A 24,371-nucleotide genomic window follows, 5' to 3' on the forward strand; every position below is an offset into this window, starting at 1 on the left:
GTTTTTAAGAATAACGAAACAAAAGACTTCAAAGCTATGGAAGACCAAAAATTATATGATGGAGTTTTCATGTGCTGTTTTTATCTATTTAAAAATAATATTAAAACAAATCTTTTTTTTTTTTTTTTTTTGTAAAAGTATCAATATATTGTGTATTTATCCTCAAAAATAATTTCATCTGTTTAAGTAGAAGCAATTAAATGAATTTTAATCCTTGAGAAATTTTTCATGCAAACCAGAGTTTAATCAGCCATAAAATCCAGAAGGCAACATAAACCCTATGACAATATAACCATAATACCTAACTTTTAAACTTTGATAAAAAAAAGCAGCTACCACAGCTCAATTTCCATGTTCACAAGCATGCCATGCATATTCAGGACTTGTCAAATATTGCCACCTTGTGGTGCATCGACTGACTTTGAGCTTCTCATTTCACCGGCTTTGGGTATGATATGCCATGAATATGACAATAAAAGCAACGAGGAAATGTGTGCTGCGGATAACAAAGGCTTATTATCACGTAGACACACAACAGGATGTAAGGTAGTTCCTAAAACATGTGAATGATCTATTGAATGAGAACGTAATGCCTGTGTAATGCATGTTGCTCCTGCATCACAACATTCACAATGACAGACTTCTGTTTGACAATGCAGAGCTATACAGAAAATAAAGTGGGTTACTACATCAAGTATTTCCTTTAATGTATCATAAAATAAAAAAAGGTTATTCAGAGGTATCCAAACGTTACTTGGCTATCCAAGTATTAAAAACTTAATTGTCATGAAATCTACAATTACATAATGAACATTTAACCCCAAAATTACACAGCAAAAGATATATATATATATATATATATATATATATATATATATATATATATATATATATATATATATATATATATATATATATATATATACACACACAAAAGATACATTTACTTGAGAGGCAACATTGCATAACATATTAAGTCTTGTTTTCACTTTATCGTGAATATGTTTGGGATTTTTACACTTTCTAAACTTTCTTTAGTACAAGTGACACACACACACACACACACACACACACACACACACATTTATATATATATATATATATATATATATATATATATGTGTGTGTGTGTGTGTGTGTGTGTATGTATGTTTGTCACTTGTACTAAAGAAAGTTTAGAAAGTGTAAACATTTAGAAAGTAAAAAAAAAATCTTTTTTTTTTACAGTTTAGAAAGAGTAAATATATATATATATATATATATATCCGTTTAAAAGTTTGGGATCGGTGAGATTTTTACTGTTTTTAAAAGAAGTCTTCTGCTCACCAACATATAAAAAATTTTAATAAATAAAAAGTACTATTTTTAAATATTATGACAATTTAAAATAACAGTTTTCTGTTTGAATATATTTTAAAATATAATTTATTCTTTAATTAAGATGAATTTTCAGCATCATTACTGCAGTGTCACATGATCCTTCAGAAATCATTCTGATGTGACGATTTGATGTTCAAAATACATTCATTATTATCAATGTTGAAAACAGTTGTGTACTTTTTTTCAGGATTATTTGATGAATAGAAAGTTATATTTCATTTATTTGAAATATAATCTGGAAAATGAATGCATAATTCATGCATGAATTTACACATGAATTCATGATAATTCATGTACCCTTACCGTAAAGTGTTACCTATAATCTTTTGTAAAATTATAAATGTCTTTACTGTAAATTGATCCATTTAATGCACCCTTGCTGAATAAAAGTATTAATATATTTGATTTCTCTGAAATATGCCAATGAAGTGAAAATGTTGAAATGGTTTAATTCTGGTATGTTCCTCATACACATATAGACTAGTAATATAATACACAAGTCACATGAATTATTTGTATGGTGCTTTTTAGTCCCTTTTGAAAATCATGCATTTTGGTTGCATGAAAACAAGCAGATAGCCTACACTCTTTTTGCATTAAATAGAAGTCATGCATGATTGGAACGACTTTAAGGTTTCCCAAAATGTCTGTGCACTAAAACACAGTTGCCCAGTGACACACACAAACTGTGAGTATTTCCCCTTTCATACGAACAGTAGATACAAGGTGTATTGTTTCCTGAGGCCACAAGTGGGAAGTGACCTCTAAACGCTGCATGTCTAGTTCCTCTTTGAGCCAGGTTTAAACACACAGATGTCTGTTCATCGGTCATCCACACACTGATAAGTGCCACTCTCACCAGATCTGTGTGTGACTGATAACAGTGTTAAACCTGCTACACCTGCACAACAACTGGAGGTATGTTTGGTTTAGTTTTTTTGTGTGTTTGCTATATGTTCAACTTTCATTGTTCTTTTGAGATGTAAAGATCCTGGAGAATGTTGTCAATATTTGACCGTTTTTAACAGTTCTCTATTAAGTATTCACTTTGTGTAGGTTAAACTATTTAAAGGGTTAGTTTAACCAAAAAAACCCCCAGAAAATTCTTTTATTATTTACTCACCCTCATATAGTCAGATATTTTAGTAAAATTTTGGAAGGCAAAACAATGTAATGTCCTATATATATATATATATATATATATATATATATATATATCATCAATGTTTTATGTTCCACAATGATATGAGGATTAATAGATGACAGAAATGTAATTTGAAGGGACAACGTCTGGGTCCCATTTCACCAATTTTTTTAAAATGATATAAGAAATTATATTTTTCTTCTAGAAAATATAGATTTAAGGACCATTACAATGTTTTGCATTAAGCACCAGGCAAAATAAATCAAATAAATAAATCTATTTATATATACATCAGGGTATTTTAAGGTTTAGGTATACCACTTTTTATTTATGCAGATTATTCTTATTTTTTTATAAATATTGCAAATTGCAAATTGCAAAAAAAAAAAAAAAAAAAAAATTAAAAACAGTAAAAAGACGAATTATGGTAACGACTATGTGTTCTTAATTGTCATGAATGTAATGTCACATTACAACAAAAAAAACCCATCATAATTATGCTAAAAATAGGCATAATTTTCTTTACGCATTTTTTTCTTTTGATTTTGAGGCGAAATGACACCCAGAAATGTTTCCATAGGTTCTTTAGTTTGGGTCGCTTGACTTGGTCTAAGCTCCTCAGTGTCGTGTGTGAAACCTGAGGAGTTTAGAGCAAGTAAAGGGTCCTTCACGAACTCGTCCTCTAATCCTGAAGACATCACATCCCGCCAGGAGCTTGACGGACATGTCTGAACGCATCATGGTACTAAATCTAGCTCTACCTAAGAAAACTGCATGTGCTTTTCTAATGTTTCAGTTCAATAAAGATTCAACAGAGAGCGGGCATGAAGCGAATCTGTGTTTATTTACAAAAATAAGATTGCAAAGCAACAGCAGATACAGTACATTGTAGCAAAAAAATGTTTGTTCTCTCTGTAAGGTTGGACCATATTTGCACAAAAGCAAAAAATATAACAGCTTCGAATAAGGTTGCCATAGCAACCACTGTCACTCTCTCAGTTCGAGGCACTGGGGAAACAGCCAGTTGACATACAATTGAGGAACACAGAGATGTGGAAGATAAGGTTAAAAGAAAGAAGTGTTGCTGTGCTTCAAACGAACACCGACCGACGGCAGAGGCAAACGCACACAGAGGATAATGGGGACGTGCGGGGGTAGGGGGGGAGGGGGCAGTGCTGGTGCATGTGTTCTCCGTCCCTCAATCCGCTCATCTAAGGTTTAATCAGGAAGCAAAAGCTAAATGGTTTTATCAGTTAACTAGCCAAACGTTCACAGTGTACTGCATTAATTGGCCCAGTATTGCTAATATGGTTTCAAATGCCTTCGAGATAAAAAAAATCGCCCGATCTTGACATTAGCAGACAAATGTGACACACTGAAACTGAGGAACAGATTAGACAGAGATGAGTTTTACATGCCATTTTCACTCCTTTCGTTTTGTCATGTAGGAGTATATGTAGGAGTATATGGAGAAGTATTCACAGTACTTGCTTCATTCAGAGCTTTTTTGTTTTGTCTGTAACACTTTACAATAAGGCTTCATTTGATTAAATACTTAACCGCATTCGTTAATAATAACATTTTTAAAATTAAAAGTTGTGTCTGTTAACATTAGTTAATGCACTGTGAACAAACATGAACGAACAATCTTAACAAAGGTTAATAGATGCTGTAAAAATATGTTTCTCACAGTGAGTTCATGTTAACCAATGCATTAACTAATGTTGAGGCCTTATTGTAAAGTGTTACAGTTTTGTCCGATGAAGTAAACATTCATGACACGTATAAACCAACCAAAACCAGTCAGAAACCAGTATGTTCTGTAACATACTATATTGTGGTTCCTTAAGCCTAAAGTATACTTCCACCATCCGCGTTCTGCGCCGCCCGCGCACTGTTCGAGTGACGTCATTTTTGTCAGCAGGAGGGTCGACAACTGCACAATAGTAATGCACAACTGCTCATGCTCAAGTTCAAAGTTCAGACAGAAAAGACAGTAGTCGAAGAAGTGTGTGGACAGAGGGATACAAAACAACATGCTGTTCCAAGAACAGTAAAACCAAGCAGCATATCATTCTCCATCGATTTGGTTCTGGTTCTTGTTATAAACTTTGCATGCAATGGCAGATCCGCTTCTTCCTCTATCCTTCTGAGTGAACGCCCTGCGAGTGACACGACTCAGTGCTGCCCTCTGATGTCTGGTAGTTTGGACGTTTGGACACAACTGTGCGCGGGACGGAGCGGAGCGCAGAAAATGAAGTATACCCCGGGCCTTTAATGTACACTGCAGATATCAAATTGTTAAAGGAATCGTTCACCCAAAAAAGAAATTCAATATTCACTCGCCATCACATCCGGCCAAACCTGTATGAATTTCACTCTACCTTGGAACACCAAGAATATAAAAAAAAGTAAAAAAAAAATAAAAATAAATCGAAGAATATTCTGGATGCTCTCATCTAAATAATACTGGCAAATAGAAACCTTTTTGCCGTGTGTGTGTTCCACAGATGAAAGAAAGTCATATGGGTTTAGAGCAATATAAAACGAGTAAACATGAAAGAATTAGAATTTTTGGGTGAATTCTCCCTTTCATTTTGAAGCAACTTTATTAGGCAGAATTAAACCAAAATAAACCAAAAATGACCAGTTTTTTTATCAGAAAAGTAGATCCATAACTGACGGTTTTAATGCAGAATATCACTTGAAGGTAAAAACAGATGTACAGGAAAGTGAACACTTGCATAATTTCTATTCTTTGCACTGGAATCTAACTTCATATCTGGATGTGTGTGTAAATTTACAGGTTTGGGTAATTGTGCATTTATTTTGGAATTCATGTAATTTGGCAATGGGAGTTTGTTTCGATTGTTTTGACGAATAAAAGCGGTTTATTTGAGAAATTAAGGTGATTGTAGGGCTTGGTTGTGCTGGGAATGGGGAACTGCATTGGCACACCTCTCAACTGCATAAGATACTTCCCTAAACTCTACACCTCACCTTTGCCTCTAACCCAAATGTGTCTGTTGGCTAGTCGTCTACTGTGATATTGCGGAACAGGTAGGCCATTGACTCCCCGTTGTGAATGCGTCGGATAGCCTCGGCCAGGATCATACTGACATCCACAGTCTTGATCTTAGGACACTGCAGCTTTTGCACCTCATGAGGGACAGTGTTGGTCACCACCACCTGAAAGACATCCCAAACATTTGGTCATGCAACATCATTTTAATATCTGTTAAAATCAACGTTTGTTGATGAATGCATTAAGCATCCATGTACATGAGGGTAAGTCACTGCTGATGGACATTTAAGCTCATTATCAAGAAATAGTGCCTCTTGTGAACTTCATAAATATCTTTTTATTCCATTTGAAAGAGTTACTGCTGAACTTTTTTTTCCAAGAAATCACCTTTTATTCCCAAATCGCGCATAACGTATCAGGGCCATATTTTCCATAGACATTCGCCTCAGTTTTCAAAGCAATGGTCAATTACATCTTTGAATGGCAGTTTCTTGAGGTTCCTCCAATCCTAAATGGTAAGGGCTGGTTAGAGCCTTGCAAAATGTAACTGTTACTTAAGTTACATTACTTTAACCCTCATCCTTCCCTCGCACTTTCTAACACGTCTTTCCCTCGCGGGTCAAAATGACCCGAAGCCCTAAAATTATACTTTTTTTTTTCTTCTTTTCTATTTCACTTTGATAATATTTTTTCTATTTTTTTATGCAATTATTGGGAGAATTTTTTGTTATTTTTTATTTTATTTACCTTTAAATTACTAGATTTGATCAATAAATAAATAGTCATTTAAGCACATTCCTCACATTCTTTCAACTTAAATTCAAAATAACTCACAATGTCATGCATAACCCTTTTAATTCAGCTCAAAATATCTTACATTTGGTGTCTTTGTCGACCTCTTGTGGGAAAAAATATATATATATATCATGACTCTTGCCACGAAATGGCCTTATTTCCTAAAGTCCTAAAGTCAGTTCCTTCAGTATGCATTCAGATACACATGTAGACATTATAAAATGTTTTTTTGGTAAAGTTTTAGCATTTTTTGTTTAAATTTTGAGCATTTTTATGTTTTTCTGTATGGACAGAAGCATTCCTCACATTCCATTCATTCCAATTGGGGTCAAATTGACCCACGAGGGAAGGATTTGTTAATTTTTTTTTAAATTTCAACCAGAAAACTCCTCGAATCCATTCAAATTATTATTATTATTATTATTATTTTATGTATTCATGGTTCAAGTGCGACAAAAGTCCCAGAGATTTGGACCCCTCTGATGAACACTCAATTTTAAAAGAAAAATTTAACAAATGAGTTTCAGGTCAAAATGACACAAGGGAAGAATGAGGCTGTCTCATGGTAAAACTGGAATTTTCATGCCTCAAATGTGCATAGCATAACTTAGTCTTTAATGTGCTTTTTTAGAGAACCAGAATGTAAATGAACCAGAAAGAACCAGAGAGTAAATGGGCTGAAAGACTCACTTCGTCTATAGCGGACTCCTCGATGAGGCGCGGGGCGTCCGCAGACAAGAGCCCGTGGGTGGCCATGATGTAGATCTTATAAGCTCCTCTCTCTTTCAGAATCTCAGCTGCTGCCACAAAGTCCTCCACATCATCAATGATGTCATCCTACAGGACGGAAACCACATGCATTGCTCATCATGTCAATCAAAAAACAATTACTGTCATACTGCTAACTAGTCCAAAAATCTGCATTTCTTACGACAATGATGGCGATGCGGCCTCCAACATCTCCGACAACAGTGATGGGTGGTTTCTCCTTGGCCATCATTACTATAAAGACACATATAAACTGGTGTTGCACATCATTTCAGGAAATCGTTTTTTTTATAACCAAGAGTCCAATCAAATCACATTCCATCATCAAAGTAGATTGGGTAAGATGGGGTAAGAAGTGTATATGTAATGGCCCAACCAACCCATATAATCAAATGGTAAAACTCAAATTTAAAGAGTCCTGAAGGGACCCGATAGCATAGCATAACACTAGCCTATTTGTTGGAGAATGCTTCCCATTTTACCCCACCTACAATTGAATTCAATCCAAATAGCAATGAAAAAACTCATCGCGGCACATGCCATGCAGAAATCAAAATGATCATCTCTTGGTCCCCAATGTACCCAATCATAGAGGCAAATGTCTAGAGGTTTACACTAAGAGTCAGTGCAGGAAACTACACATCAATCAATCAATCTGTCCTCGAGTCAGCATGACAGACTCCAGGACATTGCTGTAATTTAGGAGAGGTCAAGAAGGGCTAATGTCATTCATCCAGAGGAAAGACACTGGAACACAGCCAAAAACACACCGACCCAAGTAAACACGAGAGAGGAAGACTGGCGGGTCGATTTCAGAATACATAGGGTTAAAGGAGTTGTGCATGCCTTCAACACATGCCTTTCATCAACAGCAAGACCCACAAAGCTTTTCGATATTTACACTATCAGATTAACAAGGTTTGCAGACCTTACGGGCTTATAGACCCACTTCTGCAAGGAGCTGCTGTGATATAAAAATCTAAAATGGCACATTTGAAAGGAGCAATTCACAGAGGACGAGATCTTGACCTGAAAAGAGCTAGAGCTGATGGAGTGCATTGGAGGCGCCAGCACACAAATATCTTTCTTCACTGGTGACCAAAACCCACATGCACATGGTCTCTTTTTACAGACTGCGATAATGCATTTCCACCATTATTAACATTGTAAATCTAGCAATTTTAAAACCTATATTCATTTATTTTTATGTAATGAACATCTAGATTTTTAACTCGTACTGTGTGTTACATTGGCTTTGCATTAAATTTCAGAAAACTAGTTTACACAATGAGCGTTTCTTACATAACGGTCGAGAGAGCGATGGCAAATTTGACATCTTTCTGTCTTCTGACCAACGTACTAAATAACTTGAATTTTTTTTTTTTATTTTTTTTTTTTTTCCTTTTCGGAACATCATAGAAACGCCATTGTGGATTTTATTTTCTTCAGCTATTGGAGCAAACGGGAAAGCAAAAGTTATGTATGTATGACATAGTTTCTGTTTACCACTATAGGTTTTCCTCTTCTGAGAACACCGGAAATGTGAAGGGGGCCATTTTGTAATTTTTGTGAGCAACATTTTAAAATAAAATCAAATATTTCATTGTAGATGCAATCTGTTTAAGACTGTGTGCATTCTTGCAGTGTCATCAGCCAATCAGTGTTGAAATTACATCATTTTCCACAGTGATTAGTCACATGGCAGAGATTATCTTGGTGCAAATGATCAGAGACCTGACGCAGCGACTACCAATGCAGTCAGTGATTTCCCGCCTGACATAGGCTAGTTAGATATTGAATTCGAGTACTAGAGAGCAGCAGCACACAGACTCCAGGAGAACTCCAGGTTTAATGGCTTTCAGTGTGAACAGGGCTTTACGTGACACAATGTCGTGAAAATAGTAATGCACTGAATCTCTGGCAACTGAAAATATTTGGCCAAACCAGCAGAAAAAGGAATGTATCTATATTTTTCTTATTGTGACACATCTAGTGGTGTTAATTTTGTCAACTTCTTTCTTTCTTTCTTTATTTTTATTTACTCTTAGTCCTGTGTCAAATGTACTTTTTAGTTTATCATCATATATAGTCAACCTTGTCATGTTTTTGTTTAGTCAAGTTTTAGTCAACTTAATAGCTGGGCATTTTAGTCTAGTAAATGAAAACTTCACATTTTTGTCATGCTGCATAATGGTTAAATTGATAATCATTGCCTTCCATAGTATGAAAAAAATATATATTATGGAAGTCAATGGGGTCCATCAACTGTTTGGTTTCTGACATTCTTCAAAATATCTTCTTTCGTGTTCAGCAGAAGAAAGAAATTCATACAGGTTTGGAAAAACTTGAGGTTGGAAAATGATGACAGAATTTACATTTTTTGGGTGAACTATCCCTTTAAGGTTTTTCTATTAAACATGGTTGCCAGATTGCAAAGATGAAGTAAAACACCTGGCAAAAACAATTATCCTTTTAACAGAAAAGCTCTGATTGGGGGATTTAAACTCCTAACATCTGGCAACCGCAAGCATGAAAGCTCATAGTCAGTGTTGCCAAGTTTTTGTAGTCCGCAGGTTAAAGCAACCAGAAAGCAATTTTTACCTCCAAGAACACTAGTTTTGGCCATGATCAGGCTAGTTTTGATTAGCAAATGGCCAGGTATAGTTGTGCAGACCTGGAAACCCTGCTCGAGGTAGAGGCTTGTACAGCAGTTTGTAAATTATTTGTCTCTCTTTTTTTTTTTTTTTTTTTTTTTTGACAAAGGTAAAGTTTTTATTTTTTAACTACATATTAGTCTCGTTTTTTTCGTCAACAATATTGCATATTAATATAGTCACAGTTATCGTTTAATGACCTTGTTGTCTTGTAATCAGTCTTAGCCATAAAAAAAAAGTCACTGAAGAAAATTTTTCATCATCATTTTCGTTAACAAAATTAGACACCAAATATAGAAATGATGTAAAATAACGCAGATGGAATGCAAGATGACGTCCTGTGTGAACGACCCCAACAAGTGCTGATAGACAACGGCAATTTTGAAGTCTGGTAGTACATATTAACAAGTTTTCTATTGCATAAGTTATATTCTCAATGGTGATGTTAAACTGTTTCTCACTGTGTATTTCTACAAGCTTATGTGGCCACAAAGCATATGCTGACTTCACATATGCTAGCTTGTTTTTACATTAGCCCTGTATCAAAAACTCTAACCCTTGATAGGAACTTTCAGCGAACACCTTCCTCTAGTTATCAAGGTCATGTGTTTCAAGACGATGCAAGAGCTTTGGATACAAGCAGCTAAAAGACTACCATTTAAAAACTCCAGTCTAGGGGTTTTCATAAGCAGGCATGGTGTGTTGATTGGCAAGATGAGCCTGGATCACAAATAAAGGCATATCTCTCGGACAGACATTCAATGGTTCCATTTCGATGGAACAAATGATGATAATTACATGGAAATTGAAAAAAAAAAGCACTTCATTTGAGGTTTCTTAGTTCTGTTTGAGTGAAGCACTCTGAAGCTTAAACATACATTTTTACAATTATTTGGTAAAATTATATTAAGGCTGGGCGGTATGGCAGCATCTATGGTGGATGTATTTGAACAGCCATGTACAACGGCTTCTAATTAACCATTTCAAATAAACATATAACATAAGATGAAGTACCTGATTTGTTTAATAGTTAAAGGGGTCCTATTATACCCTTTTACAAAGTCTTGTTTTTGGGGTGTACTAGAATATGCTTTCATGGTTGATTGTTCAAAAAACACACATTATGTTTCACATATGTTACATTACAGCACCCCTCTCCCCAGTCTGACTCGAATGAGTCATTTACTATGATGCCCCTCCTTCCGAAATACGAAATCTGCTGTGATTGGTTAGCTGGCCCAGTGTGTTGTGATTGGCACCACTTAGCACGTGTTCGAGAAATGTCACGCCCCTTACCATAACCGCAAGCTCCTCTCAGATGTTAATATTAAGGATGGCGTCAATTTCAAACCAATTCAGACTTAAGAATGTTAAAATGAGGATCGTTCAGAATGGATTTCATGCACAGATTTCACAGGACGTTTCAGTGTTGTTGTTGTTTTCTTATACATTTTAGATACGATGTTATACACAATTTAATCATGATATTTGTCGGAAACTATGGTAACACAAACAGTAATCAATCTTAAAACCATGGTTAATTTTCCTAATGGGTGGTAAACGAAGGCAAGAGCAAACAAGAGCTACAGTAAACACTATATCAACACTAAAGTTGGCTAGCAGGCTAGCGAAGTCAAACAGCTTTGCCCTTTGTTACATCGTAGCAACAACATAAAACGTATAATTGGATCTGTTAATTGAAAACGCATCTACAAGTAATAAGACATACTTACAATTTGTGATCCACAAACAACAGATTGTCCCGACAAAGTGGGAACTGCTCCATTTCAGAAGAAGCTTTTGTGCATTGTACTCTATTAGGTTCTGGAAGCCGTTCTCCGTAAAATGTGCAGCACAGAGACAAACGTTTGTGTTTAAGAACAGTGTTTAAAATAAGTCAAGCACTCTAAGTTAGTCCACCTTAGGAAGGTCAAACAAATGAGTTTTGGAAACGGGGTGGAAAAAACAGCATCTTTTTGACAGTGACAACAACGTCTTCTCGCTCAACCAGGCCTCGCACTGTTTTTGCATATTCTGTGGGCGGGGATTATTTAAATGAGTAACATCTGGGAAAAACATGTTGTAGTTCTTGGAAAGTGGATTCTCTTAAATAAAATAGCTTCCCTTTGGAGTGGACTTTGAGCTTTGTAAACTTCTTTTTTTACACATTACACAGCAACTAAAATTGAAAAAGCATAAGACCCCTTTAATTAAATGGATTATCCAAAAATAGTCAGTACGACATGCTTATTAAAATATAAACTTTTATAATTGAATTTATATTGAAAATAACTAAATCGAGATACATATTGTTTGCATACTTGTATTGTGATATTTTAGATATACCGCCCACCCCTACTCTTCGTAATAGCTTACAATTGCTATTGTTACAATAATTTAAACATTTTTAACTGCTCTTGTGCTCATAATAATTATAATAATAATAATAATAATAATGAGGAAAATATAAAGGGTTTGATCACCCAAAAAGTTTAATTCTGTCATCATTTACTCACCCTCATGTAATTTCAGACCGTGTTACGCAGCACGTTTGAGCTTCTGCAAGAACCAGTGAGATTCATTCTTTTGTTATGCAGCACGTTTGAGTTTCAGCAAGAACCAATGAGATTCATTATTGTGTTACACAGCACGCTTGAGCTTCCTCAAGAACCAATGAGGTTAATTTTCATGTAACGCATCACGTTTGAGCTTCAGCAAGATTCATTATTGTGTTACGCATCACGTTTGAGCTTCAGCAAGAACCAATGAGGTTCAATCTCGTGTTACGCAGCACGTTTGAGCTTCAGCAAGAACCAATGAGATTCATTATTGTGTTACGCATCACGTTTGAGCTTCAGCAAGAACCAATGAGGTTCAATCTCGTGTTACGCAGCACGTTTGAGCTTCAGTAAGAACCAATGAGATTCATTATTGTGTTACGCAGCACGTTTGAGTTTCAGTAAGAACCAATGAGATTCATTCTCGTGTTACGCAGCACGTTTGAGTTTCAGCAAGAACCAATGAGGTTCAATCTCGTGTTACGCAGCACGTTTGAGCTTCAGTAAGAACCAATGAGATTCATTCTCGTGTTACGCAGCACGTTTGAGTTTCAGCAAGAACCAATGAGGTTCAATCTCGTGTTACGCAGCACGTTTGAGCTTCAGCAAGAACCAATGAGATTCATTATTGTGTTACGCATCACGTTTGAGCTTCAGCAAGAACCAATGAGGTTCAATCTTGTGTTACGCAGCACGTTTGAGCTTCAGCAAGAACCAATGAGGTTCAATCTCGTGTTACGCAGCACGTTTGAGTTTCAGCAAGAACCAATGAGATTCATTATTGTGTTACGCATCACGTTTGAGCTTCAGCAAGAACCAATGAGATTCATTATTGTGTTACGCATCACGTTTGAGCTTCAGCAAGAACCAATGAGGTTCAATCTCGTGTTACTCAGCACGTTTGAGCTTCAGTAAGAACCAATGAGATTCATTATTGTGTTACGCAGCACGTTTGAGCTTCAGCAAGAACCAATGAGGTTCAATCTCGTGTTACGCAGCACGTTTGAGTTTCAGCAAGAACCAATGAGATTCATTATTGTGTTACGCAGCACGCTTGAGCTTCAGTAAGAACCATTGAGATTCATTCTCGTGTTACGCAGCACGTTTGAGTTTCAGCAAGAACCAATGAGGTTCAATCTCGTGTTACGCAGCACGTTTGAGCTTCAGCAAGAACCAGTGAGGTTCATTCTCGTGTTACGCAGCACGTTTGAGTTTCAGCAAGAACCAGTGAGGTTCATTCTCGTGTTACGCAGCACGTTTGAGCTTCAGCAAGAACCAATGAGATTCATTATTGTGTTACGCATCACGTTTGAGCTTCAGCAAGAACCAATGAGGTTCAATCTTGTGTTACGCAGCACGTTTGAGCTTCAGTAAGAACCAATGAGATTCATTATTGTGTTACGCAGCACGTTTGAGCTTCAGCAAGAACCAGTGAGGTTCATTCTCGTGTTACGCAGCACGTTTGAGCTTCTGCAAGAACCAATGAGGTTCATTCTCGTGTTACGCAGCACGTTTGAGTTTCAGCAAGAACCAGTGAGGTTCATTCTCGTGTTACGCAGCACGTTTGAGCTTCAGCAAGAACCAATGAGATTCATTATTGTGTTACGCAGCACGCTTGAGCTTCAGTAAGAACCAGTGAGGTTCATTCTCGTGTTACGCAGCACGTTTGAGCTTCAGTAAGAACCAATGAGGTTCATTATTGTGTTACGCAGCACGTTTGAGTTTCAGCAAGAACCAATGAGATTCATTATTGTGTCACGCAGCACGCTTGAGCTTCCTCAAGAACCAATGAGGTTCATTCTCGTGTTACGCAGCACGTTTGAGCTTCAGCAAGAACCAATGAGATTCATTATTGTGTTACGCAGCACGCTTGAGCTTCAGTAAGAACCAGTGAGGTTCATTCTCGTGTTACGCAGCACGTTTGAGCTTCAGTAAGAACCAGTGAGGTTCATTCTCGTGTTACGCAGCACGTTTGAGTTTCAGCAAGAACCAATGAGATTCATTATTGTGTCACGCAGCACGCTTGAGCTTCCTCAAGAACCAATGAGGTTCATTCTCGTGTTACGCAGCACGTTTGAGTTTCAGCAAGAACCAATGAGGTCCAATCTCGTGTTACGCAGCACGTTTGAGTTTCAGCAAGAACCAATGAGATTCATTATTGTGTTACGCAGCACGCTTGAGCTTCCTCAAGAACCAATGAGGTTAATTTTCATGTAACGCAGCACGTTTGAGCTTCAGCAAGAACCAATGAGATTCATTATTCAGTTACACATCACGTTTGAGCTTCAGCAAGAACCAATGAGGTTTGTTCTCATGCATCAAGCAAATAAGGTTGAGCTTCTGTTTATGTTCACTCATCAATGTTTATATGTGAATAAAAGCCTAAATCAAATCTATTTATCATATAAAGCGATCTAGAGAAAAAAGATAAACTGCTCGATTCATATGGATTAGTTTTACGATCCCTTTATGAACTTTTTGAAGCGTCAAAGTGGTAGCTGCGTAGCTGTCAATGGAGGGACAGAAATCTCTCACATTTCATTTAAAATATCTTGATTTGTGTTCCAAAGATGAACGAAAATATTAAGGGTTTGGAACGACACAAGGGTGAGTAATAATGAAACATTTTTGGGTGATTGATAAGATAAAGACCCTATGGTGAATAGAGTAAGTACTTCAGAGTGCTGGGATCACAGACACTGAGAGACCTCAGCCACTGCACGCATGCAATAGGAAACATTTCAGCGTGTTCACTGATGTGATCGGTAGCAAATATAGTTAACCATCATACTTGGGAGCTCTATGCCTGGGAACGGAACTTGTTGTTTGCCTATTACCAATAAATAAACATCACGTTAAACAAAAATCCACACACAAATGATAGAACATACAAACAAGAAACTAGGACTTCAACAATCCTTATTAAACCTTAAAATATTTTTCTAAGCTTTCAAATAAACTTTTTTTACACTTCATGTTAAATTAAGTGCCTTCAAATTGAGAACAAAGACAAGAGAGGGTCTTTTGAGGATTGTTAAAGTCCACACAAAAACCATAAATGTACATAGAGCTAATTGGAGTGAACTCCTCTCAGGCAATGTGAGTATATAAAGGCCAAGACACATACCACACAAAATCTGCTCATTAATTAATATGCTAAATATCACAGTGTGTTTATGAACTTCTTAAGTAAACTGTGCTCAAGGGAAGACGCAGGTATCTTAAAATCTAAAACAAATAGCACATGGAACATTGAAAATAATAGCTGTCTCTCAAAACCTAGATGACTTGTCTAATTCCTTTATTGGCCAGTGTCTACCTAAACAGAATGCCGTAAAACTTTCGTTGTGGAAAACAAGTCTTGTAATGGTAACTAAAAGGGCTGCACAATATATCGAAATTATCTAAATATCGCAAATGTATATATTGCAATATGCATATCGCAACGGCTTGCAATAACTGGGGTCATCAACAAAAGACAGAGAGAAAATCACTCACTGCTCTTGGCTGAATTACTTTTGTAGCTTTAATAAGCATCAGTATATATTTAATGCATACAGTGAAAACTAAGCAGTTTTATTTTTACATTTGATTATTCAGTTTCTGTTGTTAAATAAACCTAATGTAGGCCTACCTGAACCCCTGAACCCCTTAACCCTGTGATTTACACTGATGTTAAAATAACACTTACTTCTTATTCTACAGTAAAACACTGCTGTTCATTTTCAGAAGTTGTAGGGATGTTTTCTAGTCACAAAGAATGTGAAACACGTATGTAGGTTATGTAATTTTAAATATATTTTAAAGATAATTTAAGTTTATTTTACACACTTTAAGCATTATCGTATTGCATATCAAATATCGCACTATATCGTGCAGCCCTAGTACTAACTAACATGAGTCAAGCATATTCTAAGAGTTTGTGCAGTTCTTTAATTGTTGGTTTATATTTGCACATGCTTCAGAGAGATATATATTTCAAAGTTTGTTTAAAAATCTCAGGACCATACAGTATTGGGCACTGTTGATTATTGGAATGAAAGTTACCAATCAATTTGCCGACCCACTCTAACCAATTGGACTGCTAGTAGGTCCCACTCAAAATCTTAAGAGTTAAAGCTGAGGTCTCCATTTTGAAATATTTGGTTAGTTTCACTGTGATATACAGTATGTCACAATAGGGAAGAACTTTAATCAACTTCTAAATACTTAGACATTAATCAAGAGCTACCAATATTGCATAAACTGTTTTTCTAGTTTGGTGGCTTGCTGGGTTTTGGAACAGAACTGAGCGGATTGTCTAGGTAGCTCACGTACTGACTAGGTTTTGAGACAAAGCCTTAGTAAACATCTAGAGACAGTGCTAAATGAATGTGGGAGGGTTAAAAAACCTCTTGACCTATCTTGAACTACTTAACAGATCTCCAGAATCAGCTATTCGGCAGGCTGAATGCTGCAATCGACCCCCTCATTAACTGGATCACGGTATAAATCTTACAAAAACATGTCTAGATTACATTTCACCCCAAAATCAAAATATATATAGATTTTTTTGGTACATTTAAATTGCATAGGCTAAATCAAATTAAACATAATTGTTTCCCCACCAAGTCTTGTTTGTACTGTGGCTTTATTTTCATGACAGTTTTTCATTTTGTGTACATTCTTTTTTTTTTTCTTTTTTTTTTTTTTCGGTTTAATACTGGAAGCAGGAAAAAAAAATAATTTACAATTAAAATTTTCAACAAGAATTTGGCTTGATCAAAAAAGGCTGTTGTATCACTTTTCTACTTTCAATATTAAACCAAAAACTAATGAATGCAACACACATTTCCACCCTAATTCTCAAAACCACACTGCTTCTTTATATTCTACTTTTGAGTTTTTTATTAAATTCCCATATTTCTTACTGGTAATTATTAATACTGTAATATAAGTAAAAGATTACTGAAATACAATGTTTTTACTTAATAAACTTAAAGGCAGTACAACACATACTACCATGAGGTACAAATACTTCACAACCTAAATTTCATATCTTTGTTGTGTTTTTAATTAATTAAATGTTTTTAATTATTATTATTACACTAATAAGAATGAGATTTTTGCCAGAAAATAAAATCTCAATGTAAAATTATTAACATTCATTTTGTTTATAAAAAATAACCATTACTTTTTTTGATTTCAGGGTCAAACATAAGCAGGACATGTTTTGTGAGAGTTTGGTGAAGCCCAATCAGCTTTCTTGCTGGTCTAGTTAGAGTTTATAAACTAGTTAAAACTCTTAATAATGCTTAGTCACAGGGTTCAAGCTGCTGGGTCGTGCAGATCTACAGTGTGGTGGCTCTTACATGGCAGCTCCAAGCCGGAGTGTCCAAAGGTGTTGCGGACACATGGAGGAGAATGCCGCCCATCCGCCATGTCTGACTCCGAACACTGAGCTTCTCCGTGCATGACGGCCAGACCGAGGCGCAAACGCTCCGCATACGACTGAGCCCTGAAGAGACAACGACAAGAGAGGGGACACGTACAGAGATGTTGCTTATGGGCCTCTTGCCTAGATGATCATGAGTGTCAGCTTGTGATTCAGTGATTCTAGGAGTTTTAGCATTCCTGAAAACTTTTCCATAATAATGACAGTTCATAGTAACCGTGTCTGTCAAGCTCTTAAACTGAAAAAGCATGTAAAATCCATTCAACTTGTCTTACATTATCTTGTGTGGGAAATAGAAAAAAGTTTTTTGTTAGAACTATACAGTTAATGGAATTGTTCTGGTTCTGATTCAACTTGACAATTCTGGTTTGTTACCAGTGTAAATCTGTATGACACTTATTAAAGTGCCCCATTATCCTTTTAAAGTATGTTTTGAAGTCTCCTAAAATAGGTTTACATGCATCCAAGGTCAAAAAACACTTTCATTTTCTCATAATATTCATTGCAGCATCTCACAGTGTCTGAAACTGTTCAATAAAAGATTTGGTCTCCCTAAACCCCTCATTTCCGAGAGGATAGTCTACTCTGCTCTGATTGATGTACTCATGGTCAACATTGGTCATGTTGTGATTGGTCAGATGACCCAGTCTGTTGTGATTGGTCTACTCTGCTCTGATTGGTCAGATGGTTCAGTCTGTTGTGATTGGTCTACTCTGCTCTGATTGGTCAGATGACCCAGTCTGTTGTGATTGGTCTACTCTGCTCTGATTGGTCAGATGGTTCAGTCTGTTGTGATTGGTCTACTCTGCTCTGATTGGTCAGATGGCCCAGTCTGTTGTGATTGGTCTACTCTGCTCTGATTGGTCAGATGACCCAGTCTGTTGTGATTGGTCTACTCTGCTCTGATTGGTCAGATGGCCCAGTCTGTTGTGATTGGTCTACTCTGCTCTGATTGGTCAGATAGCCCAGTCTGTTGTGATTGGTCTACTCTGCTCTGATTGGTCAGATGGCCCAGTCTGTTGTGATTGGTCTACTCTGCTCTGATTGGTTAGATAGCCCAGTCTGTTGTGATTGGTCTACTCTGCTCTGATTGGTTAGATAGCCCAGTCTGTTGTGATTGGTCTACTCTGGTCAGATTGGTCAGATGGCCCAGTCTGTTGTGATTGGTCTACTCTGCTCTGATTGGTTAGATGGCCCAGTCTGTTGTGATTGGTCTACTCTGCTCTGATTGGTTAGATAGCCCAGTCTGTTGTGATTGGTCTACTCTGGTCAGATTGGTCAGATGGCCCAGTCTGTTGTGATTGGTCTACTCTGCTCTGATTGGTTAGATAGCCCAGTCTGTTGTGATTGGTCTACTCTGGTCAGATTGGTCAGATGGCCCAGTCTGTTGTGATTGGTCTACTCTGCTCTGATTGGTCAGATGACCCAGTCTGTTGTGATTGGTCTACTCTGCTCTGATTGGTTAGATAGCCCAGTCTGTTGTGATTGGTCTACTCTGCTCTGATTGGTCAGATGGCCCAGTCTGTTGTGATTGGTCTACTCTGGTCAGATTGGTCAGATGGTCCAGTCTGTTGTGATTGGTCTACTCTGCTCTGATTGGTCAGATGACCCAGTCTGTTGTGATTGGTCTACTCTGCTCTGATTGGTCAGATGGTCCAGTCTGTTGTGATTGGTCTACTCTGCTCTGATTGGTCAGATGACCCAGTCTGTTGTGATTGGTCTACTCTGCTCTGATTGGTCAGATGGTCTAGTCTGTTGTGATTGGTCTACTCTGCTCTGATTGGTCAGATAGTCCAGTCTGTTGTGATTGGTCGACCGGTTACAGTGATTGTCAGAAACACTATTACCATAGCTCTTGGAGCTAGGGTGTAGGGTTTACCCTATCAATTTTTAACAGGAAGTAAGACTGTAATTGTAATCGTTTCAGGCAGTTCAGAAGTGGTAAACTCCATTTATCTGCACTATGATCTTCAAAATTTCAAAGACCTTTAACATTCACAAACAGCTATATTATATATTACATGAAAGGAAATATCCCAAAAAAACATAATGAGGCAATTCAAGCAACCTGGAAGTTTTGTTTATGAAATACTATAAACAAGCAGACCCACATGCAATCTGCACTCACAAATCTCTGCAAATGTGCAGCCATCCACAAAGTGATATGCTTTATCTGCCCCTTGCATGTTATTTAATTGGATAACACTTTCATCTAAAAATGTAGGGTTCTCAGCTCGGTTTAAGCCATTTCACAATGTTTAAATCCACTCCCTCATCCACTTCCATCTAGGCCTGCTTTCACCCACAAAACAAACACACATGGAAAACAAATCCAGGAGCAGTTACCGTTTTGCAGCAGATGGGGACTTGGCTACAATGATAGCATTTCTATAATCAGGAACCTATGCAAAACAGAAATAGGAAAAGGAGAATTGATCAATATTAATTAATTATTTATCATTTTAACAATTAAAAAGGTGACGCTTTTGGCTGTGGATGCTGCCAACCTCCTCCTGAATGTACTGCAGCAGGAATGGAGAAGCCCGCAGGTTGTCCACAGGGAATGTAAAGAAGCCCTGGATCTCTTTCTGGTGCAGATCCATTGTGATTATATGAGTCAGACCTAGTCATCAATGCAGAGAGTAAAATTTTTTTGTAAAATTATTAAATTAATAGTTTTCATTTGAAGCAGACACTAAAGGAACAGCAGTCATCAAGTGTTCAGCATGCACGTATAATAATAAACACTGAATGTTACGTCCAAACATGTGAGTGGTAGTGTGAAAACAGAAGTAGGTACATCATAGACATTATAATGCATTACCTGCTTTAGCTAACATGGAAGCGAGCAGTTTGCACACTATAGACCCTCTCTTCCTCATCTTACACTGTTTACTGTAGGGGAAGTAGGGGATCACGCCGATGATGTTCTTGGCACAGGAGGTCTTCAGTGCATAGGCCATGATCAGCAGCTCCATAATAGCCGTGTTGACATCTCTGACAGAGACAGAAAAATAGATTTTAGCTGACTGTCCTAAGACGCTTCTGGGCCTGAAAGACGACTACATGCAGTTCAGAATAAAAGGTAAGATGCCATGTATATAAATACTAAAAAGCATGGCTTTTCACCTTTTGATTTCAATGGAGGGTGAGTAAATGATTTTTGGGTGAACTAACCCTTTAACTGGCAACTGCAACTCACATTAAAAACATCACCTTGTGTGCAATGATGCATTATATATGATTTTAGATTGCAAAATGCACAGACTCAAAAGTGCTGATTGCTGATTTTTTAACTCTTACCTGGGAATGGTTTGAATGATGAAGATTGTTTGGCCTCTCACAGACTCTTTGATCTCAACTCTCGTTTCTGTAAGATAAAAGCAAACGCATCGAAAAAGCAACATTACATGGATTATTTAGTTGCTACTAACTGGTGTTTGGATGAAATGTAATATTTCACCTCAAACAAAAATAAGAAATTTACTTGGCGACCATTGAAAAACATCTGTATATAGTTTGAACGCGTGTAGAGTATGAATGAGGTTTGGACATCTGTCATCATCATGTGACTTAGTACATCGCTTGAGCTTCACTGTCACAAATCCTCTCATGTGGCCTCATGGGATAGTAAAGTGTCGATCAGATACGCATTTCATACGTGGATACACAATCTGGCCGTATGAAGAAGGTCATCCGGGTACTTTTCACCTACTGGTCTATGAATGCTATGAATTCGGACATACTGTGTTTTTTCAGAGTGTTTTTCTACTATAAAGTTGTCTTATTCGGACACATGGTCACTAACACACAAATGTTGACAATTCTTATTTATATGGAATATTGCAGGATTTATTATAAACAATTTATCCATGCACATATTTTGTTTTTAATTAATGCGTCTTGTAGTCTTTAATCCAAATATCTTCCCCTCCAGCATCTCTCCTCTTCTCTGATGATGCGTTTACTGGCGCGAGGGCGGAGCAACCTGTCACTCACATGAGATCCACCAATAGCAAACCACAGCCATCCAACCAATTCCACATGGACACAAACAAGTCTCGTCCTACAGTTTTTTCTTATTCGAGAAGCCGTTTCACTCTGACTTACGACACAAGAAAGAAGAAAAGACTATTGCAGCTTCAATTTCATCATATCCAGTGAAATATTAAGAAGTAAGCCGTGTTATGGCTCATCTGCAAGGTTTCTCGTGGTAAAATCTGGGTAAAAGCTGTTTGTTGTGTTTGAGCTGGTTTTTGCAGATGCATGTGCTCTCAGATACGTCTTTAGAGAAGGCCACATGTTTGCTGAGCGTGACGAAAGGCTATAAAGGAAGGGTCGCACAGAAAGCCCTTATTTGGAGATTGTTTGGGTGTGTTTTATGCAAACGACTATAACCTCGGGCACACGGTCGCTCATTTAGAATACTCCAGATTCATTAACATTAGAACAAATTCATGTGTGTGCGCATGTGTTGTCAATTAGCTAGAATAATTTTGTGAGAAGTTCTCCTGTGCGTACAGATATGAAATAATCCTTTTAGCTTTGTGTGATGTAGGAACATCATTGTCATAAATAGTGCAGACTTTGAGAGATCCAGATGAAGCTTGAAATTGAGAAAATGCAGTGATGGCCTTCGAAGTCTAGTAATTACAAACAATTCAGTAAGGAGAATCACATTTTGGTTACACTTTAATTTACAGTGTCAATGTTACATATGTTACATTTAGTTACTGTAGTACTAAAATTATGCATAATTACATGCAATTAACCCTCAACCTAATCCTAATCCTCACACTATATTAAGTACATGTAGTTACTTAATATTACTCAGTACTTAAATATATAATTACAGTGTAGCAAAGACATTGTACAGTGTAATTATATATTTAAGTACTGAGTAATATTAATCAACAACATGTACTTACTATAGGGTTAGGGTAGGATTAGGTTGATGCTTAGTTGTATGTAATTATGCACAATTTACTGTTATTACTATGGGAAGTGAATGTAACATATGCAACCAAATAAAGTGTAGCACTTTATTTCAAGGAGTCCTTGTTACAGTGTAATTATATAATTAAGTACCAAGTAATATCAATTAACAACATGTACTTACTGTATAATTAGGGTTAGATGTTTGCAATTATGAATGATTTACTGTTATTATTACTTAAGCACATGTAACATGTACAAGGACACTTAACCCATTTATGTATTAAGATTATCAGCATTCAAGCTTTATGGTTTGCACAATACATGACTTTTTAAAATCAAATTATAGTGAAAATGCGTTCAGTCCATGTCAAAACGTACAGGGTATCAAGGGTCAACCTGTATTTGAACAAAGCAAGCATTATTGATCACCTCTGTTTGACTCCTGGTAAACAACTGATTTCCCCAGCTCCACTCCAAGACGCCTGTGCAAACACAAGCAGAAAATCAGGACAGGTTTGCAAAGAGTGTCTTATCATGAAAGGAACTGTGAAGCAGAGTTGCATGACAATGTGATTAAATAGATTTGTATTCCTTCAGTCAAGAGTTTGCAATGAATGCAGGATATTTGTCAGTCACATGCACAGCTTATGTGATGAATAGCCCACTGTTCCTGAGCTCTTCACGTGCACAAGATAAACATTAAATTTACTTCCCAAAGCAAGTACACTTATTACAGGTCCACTTCTCTGATGTTCAAGAGCACAATGGTGATGATCAATAGATCAGTTATCAATTTTACAACTAGCCTACATGAAATCATCAAAGTGATGATGCGAAGAAACAGGCCAGGATCTGCTGATCTACAGGCCACTGTCACAATAACATCACATTTATACATCAAGACCATGTTAAATATCGAGCAATTGGTCGTAGGATACTTTACTTACTCAGTAATCCTCTTAGAGAGCTCAATGCATGCGGGCGTAGAGTTGGCCGAGAAGACACGATAACCACTTTTAGCCACGTTCATGATCAACTACCTATTGACCAACAACAAAACTGAGCCGTTTTACAGGTGTTCTGCTACAGAGTCTCGTGGTTTTATCTTCGTATTTACAAAGGAAAACCTGTGAATGTTGTAATAGCTATTAAAGAAGACCAACGTTTACTGCGGTTTCCAAACAACCATACCGATTTCTTCTGCGCGAGCTCCAATGTTGTCTATCAACGTACGGCGCCTCACTACTGACACCTAGTGACGGGCGTGCGTGAATCACTCCTTTGTGAAGCTTCGAAACCATAGAGTTTGAGAATCAAAACCTTTGAGAATCATTTGGTTTGAATCAGTGATTCGGAGCGGGTGTCGCACTATTTTTTACAGTCTACTGCTCTATGGTGTCGCACTGCTAAAGTCACGTGATTTCAATAAACGAGGCTTCGTTACTTCAAACTGTTTTCAAACGTTTCGATATGTCACTTTATGAACCAGTGTCTATATAGTTTTACCTGATTTCTGTAGACATTGTAATGCCACATTTGTATAAAAGGGACACTTATAGTCTCTTAGACCTGATTAACCAAGCAGCCCCCATAAAACAAATCAAGCCCTATATTTGAACAAAATAACACATTTTATACAGACACTTCATTTGTTATGGTATATAATAGCATTTAA

At 37.0% G+C, this 24,371-nt stretch overlaps 1 protein-coding gene across 4 annotated transcripts; it reads right to left on the reverse strand.

Annotated features, from left to right (window-relative positions):
• Window positions 1-3,348: 3,348 nt before the first annotated feature.
• Window positions 3,349-23,943, reverse strand: prpsap1 (phosphoribosyl pyrophosphate synthetase-associated protein 1). Of its 4 annotated transcripts, XM_079866499.1 has the most exons (12): window positions 23,644-23,943; window positions 23,126-23,178; window positions 21,062-21,128; window positions 20,583-20,755; window positions 20,266-20,381; window positions 20,105-20,160; window positions 17,676-17,821; window positions 15,116-15,154; window positions 7,276-7,346; window positions 7,035-7,181; window positions 5,525-5,713; window positions 3,349-3,735 (listed from the first exon to the last, which is right to left on the reverse strand). In XM_079866499.1, exons 1-11 carry the CDS (start codon window positions 23,724-23,726, stop codon window positions 5,555-5,557), a joined length of 1,110 nt encoding a protein of 369 aa, XP_079722625.1. In that variant the 5' UTR covers window positions 23,727-23,943; the 3' UTR covers window positions 3,349-3,735; window positions 5,525-5,554. The 4 variants fall into 4 exon arrangements, with proteins under 4 accessions (XP_079722625.1, XP_079722627.1, XP_079722624.1 ...); XM_079866501.1 differs by lacking the exon at window positions 15,116-15,154; XM_079866498.1 differs by lacking the exon at window positions 3,349-3,735 and having other exon boundaries at window positions 5,115-5,713.
• Between the last annotated feature and the right edge of the window lie 428 nt (window positions 23,944-24,371).

The sequence above is a fragment of the Squalius cephalus genome, assembly GCF_949319135.1.
Source record: "Squalius cephalus genome assembly, chromosome: 1".
In the NCBI taxonomy this organism is placed as follows: domain Eukaryota; kingdom Metazoa; phylum Chordata; class Actinopteri; order Cypriniformes; family Leuciscidae; genus Squalius; species Squalius cephalus.

What these genes read in the sequence shown, in the direction of transcription:
- prpsap1 (XM_079866499.1), bottom strand. Translation starts at nt 23,726, where the DNA reads ATGAACGTGGCTAAAAGTGGTTATCGTGTCTTCTCGGCCAACTCTACG. An exon ending in TGCAGTACATTCAGGAGGAG is followed by an intron (nt 20,161 to 20,265) that starts GTTGGCAGCATC and finishes TGTTTTGCATAG; the next exon opens with GTTCCTGATTATAGAAATGC. An exon ending in GCCGCATCGCCATCATTGTC is followed by an intron (nt 7,182 to 7,275) that starts GTAAGAAATGCA and finishes TCCGTCCTGTAG; the next exon opens with GATGACATCATTGATGATGT.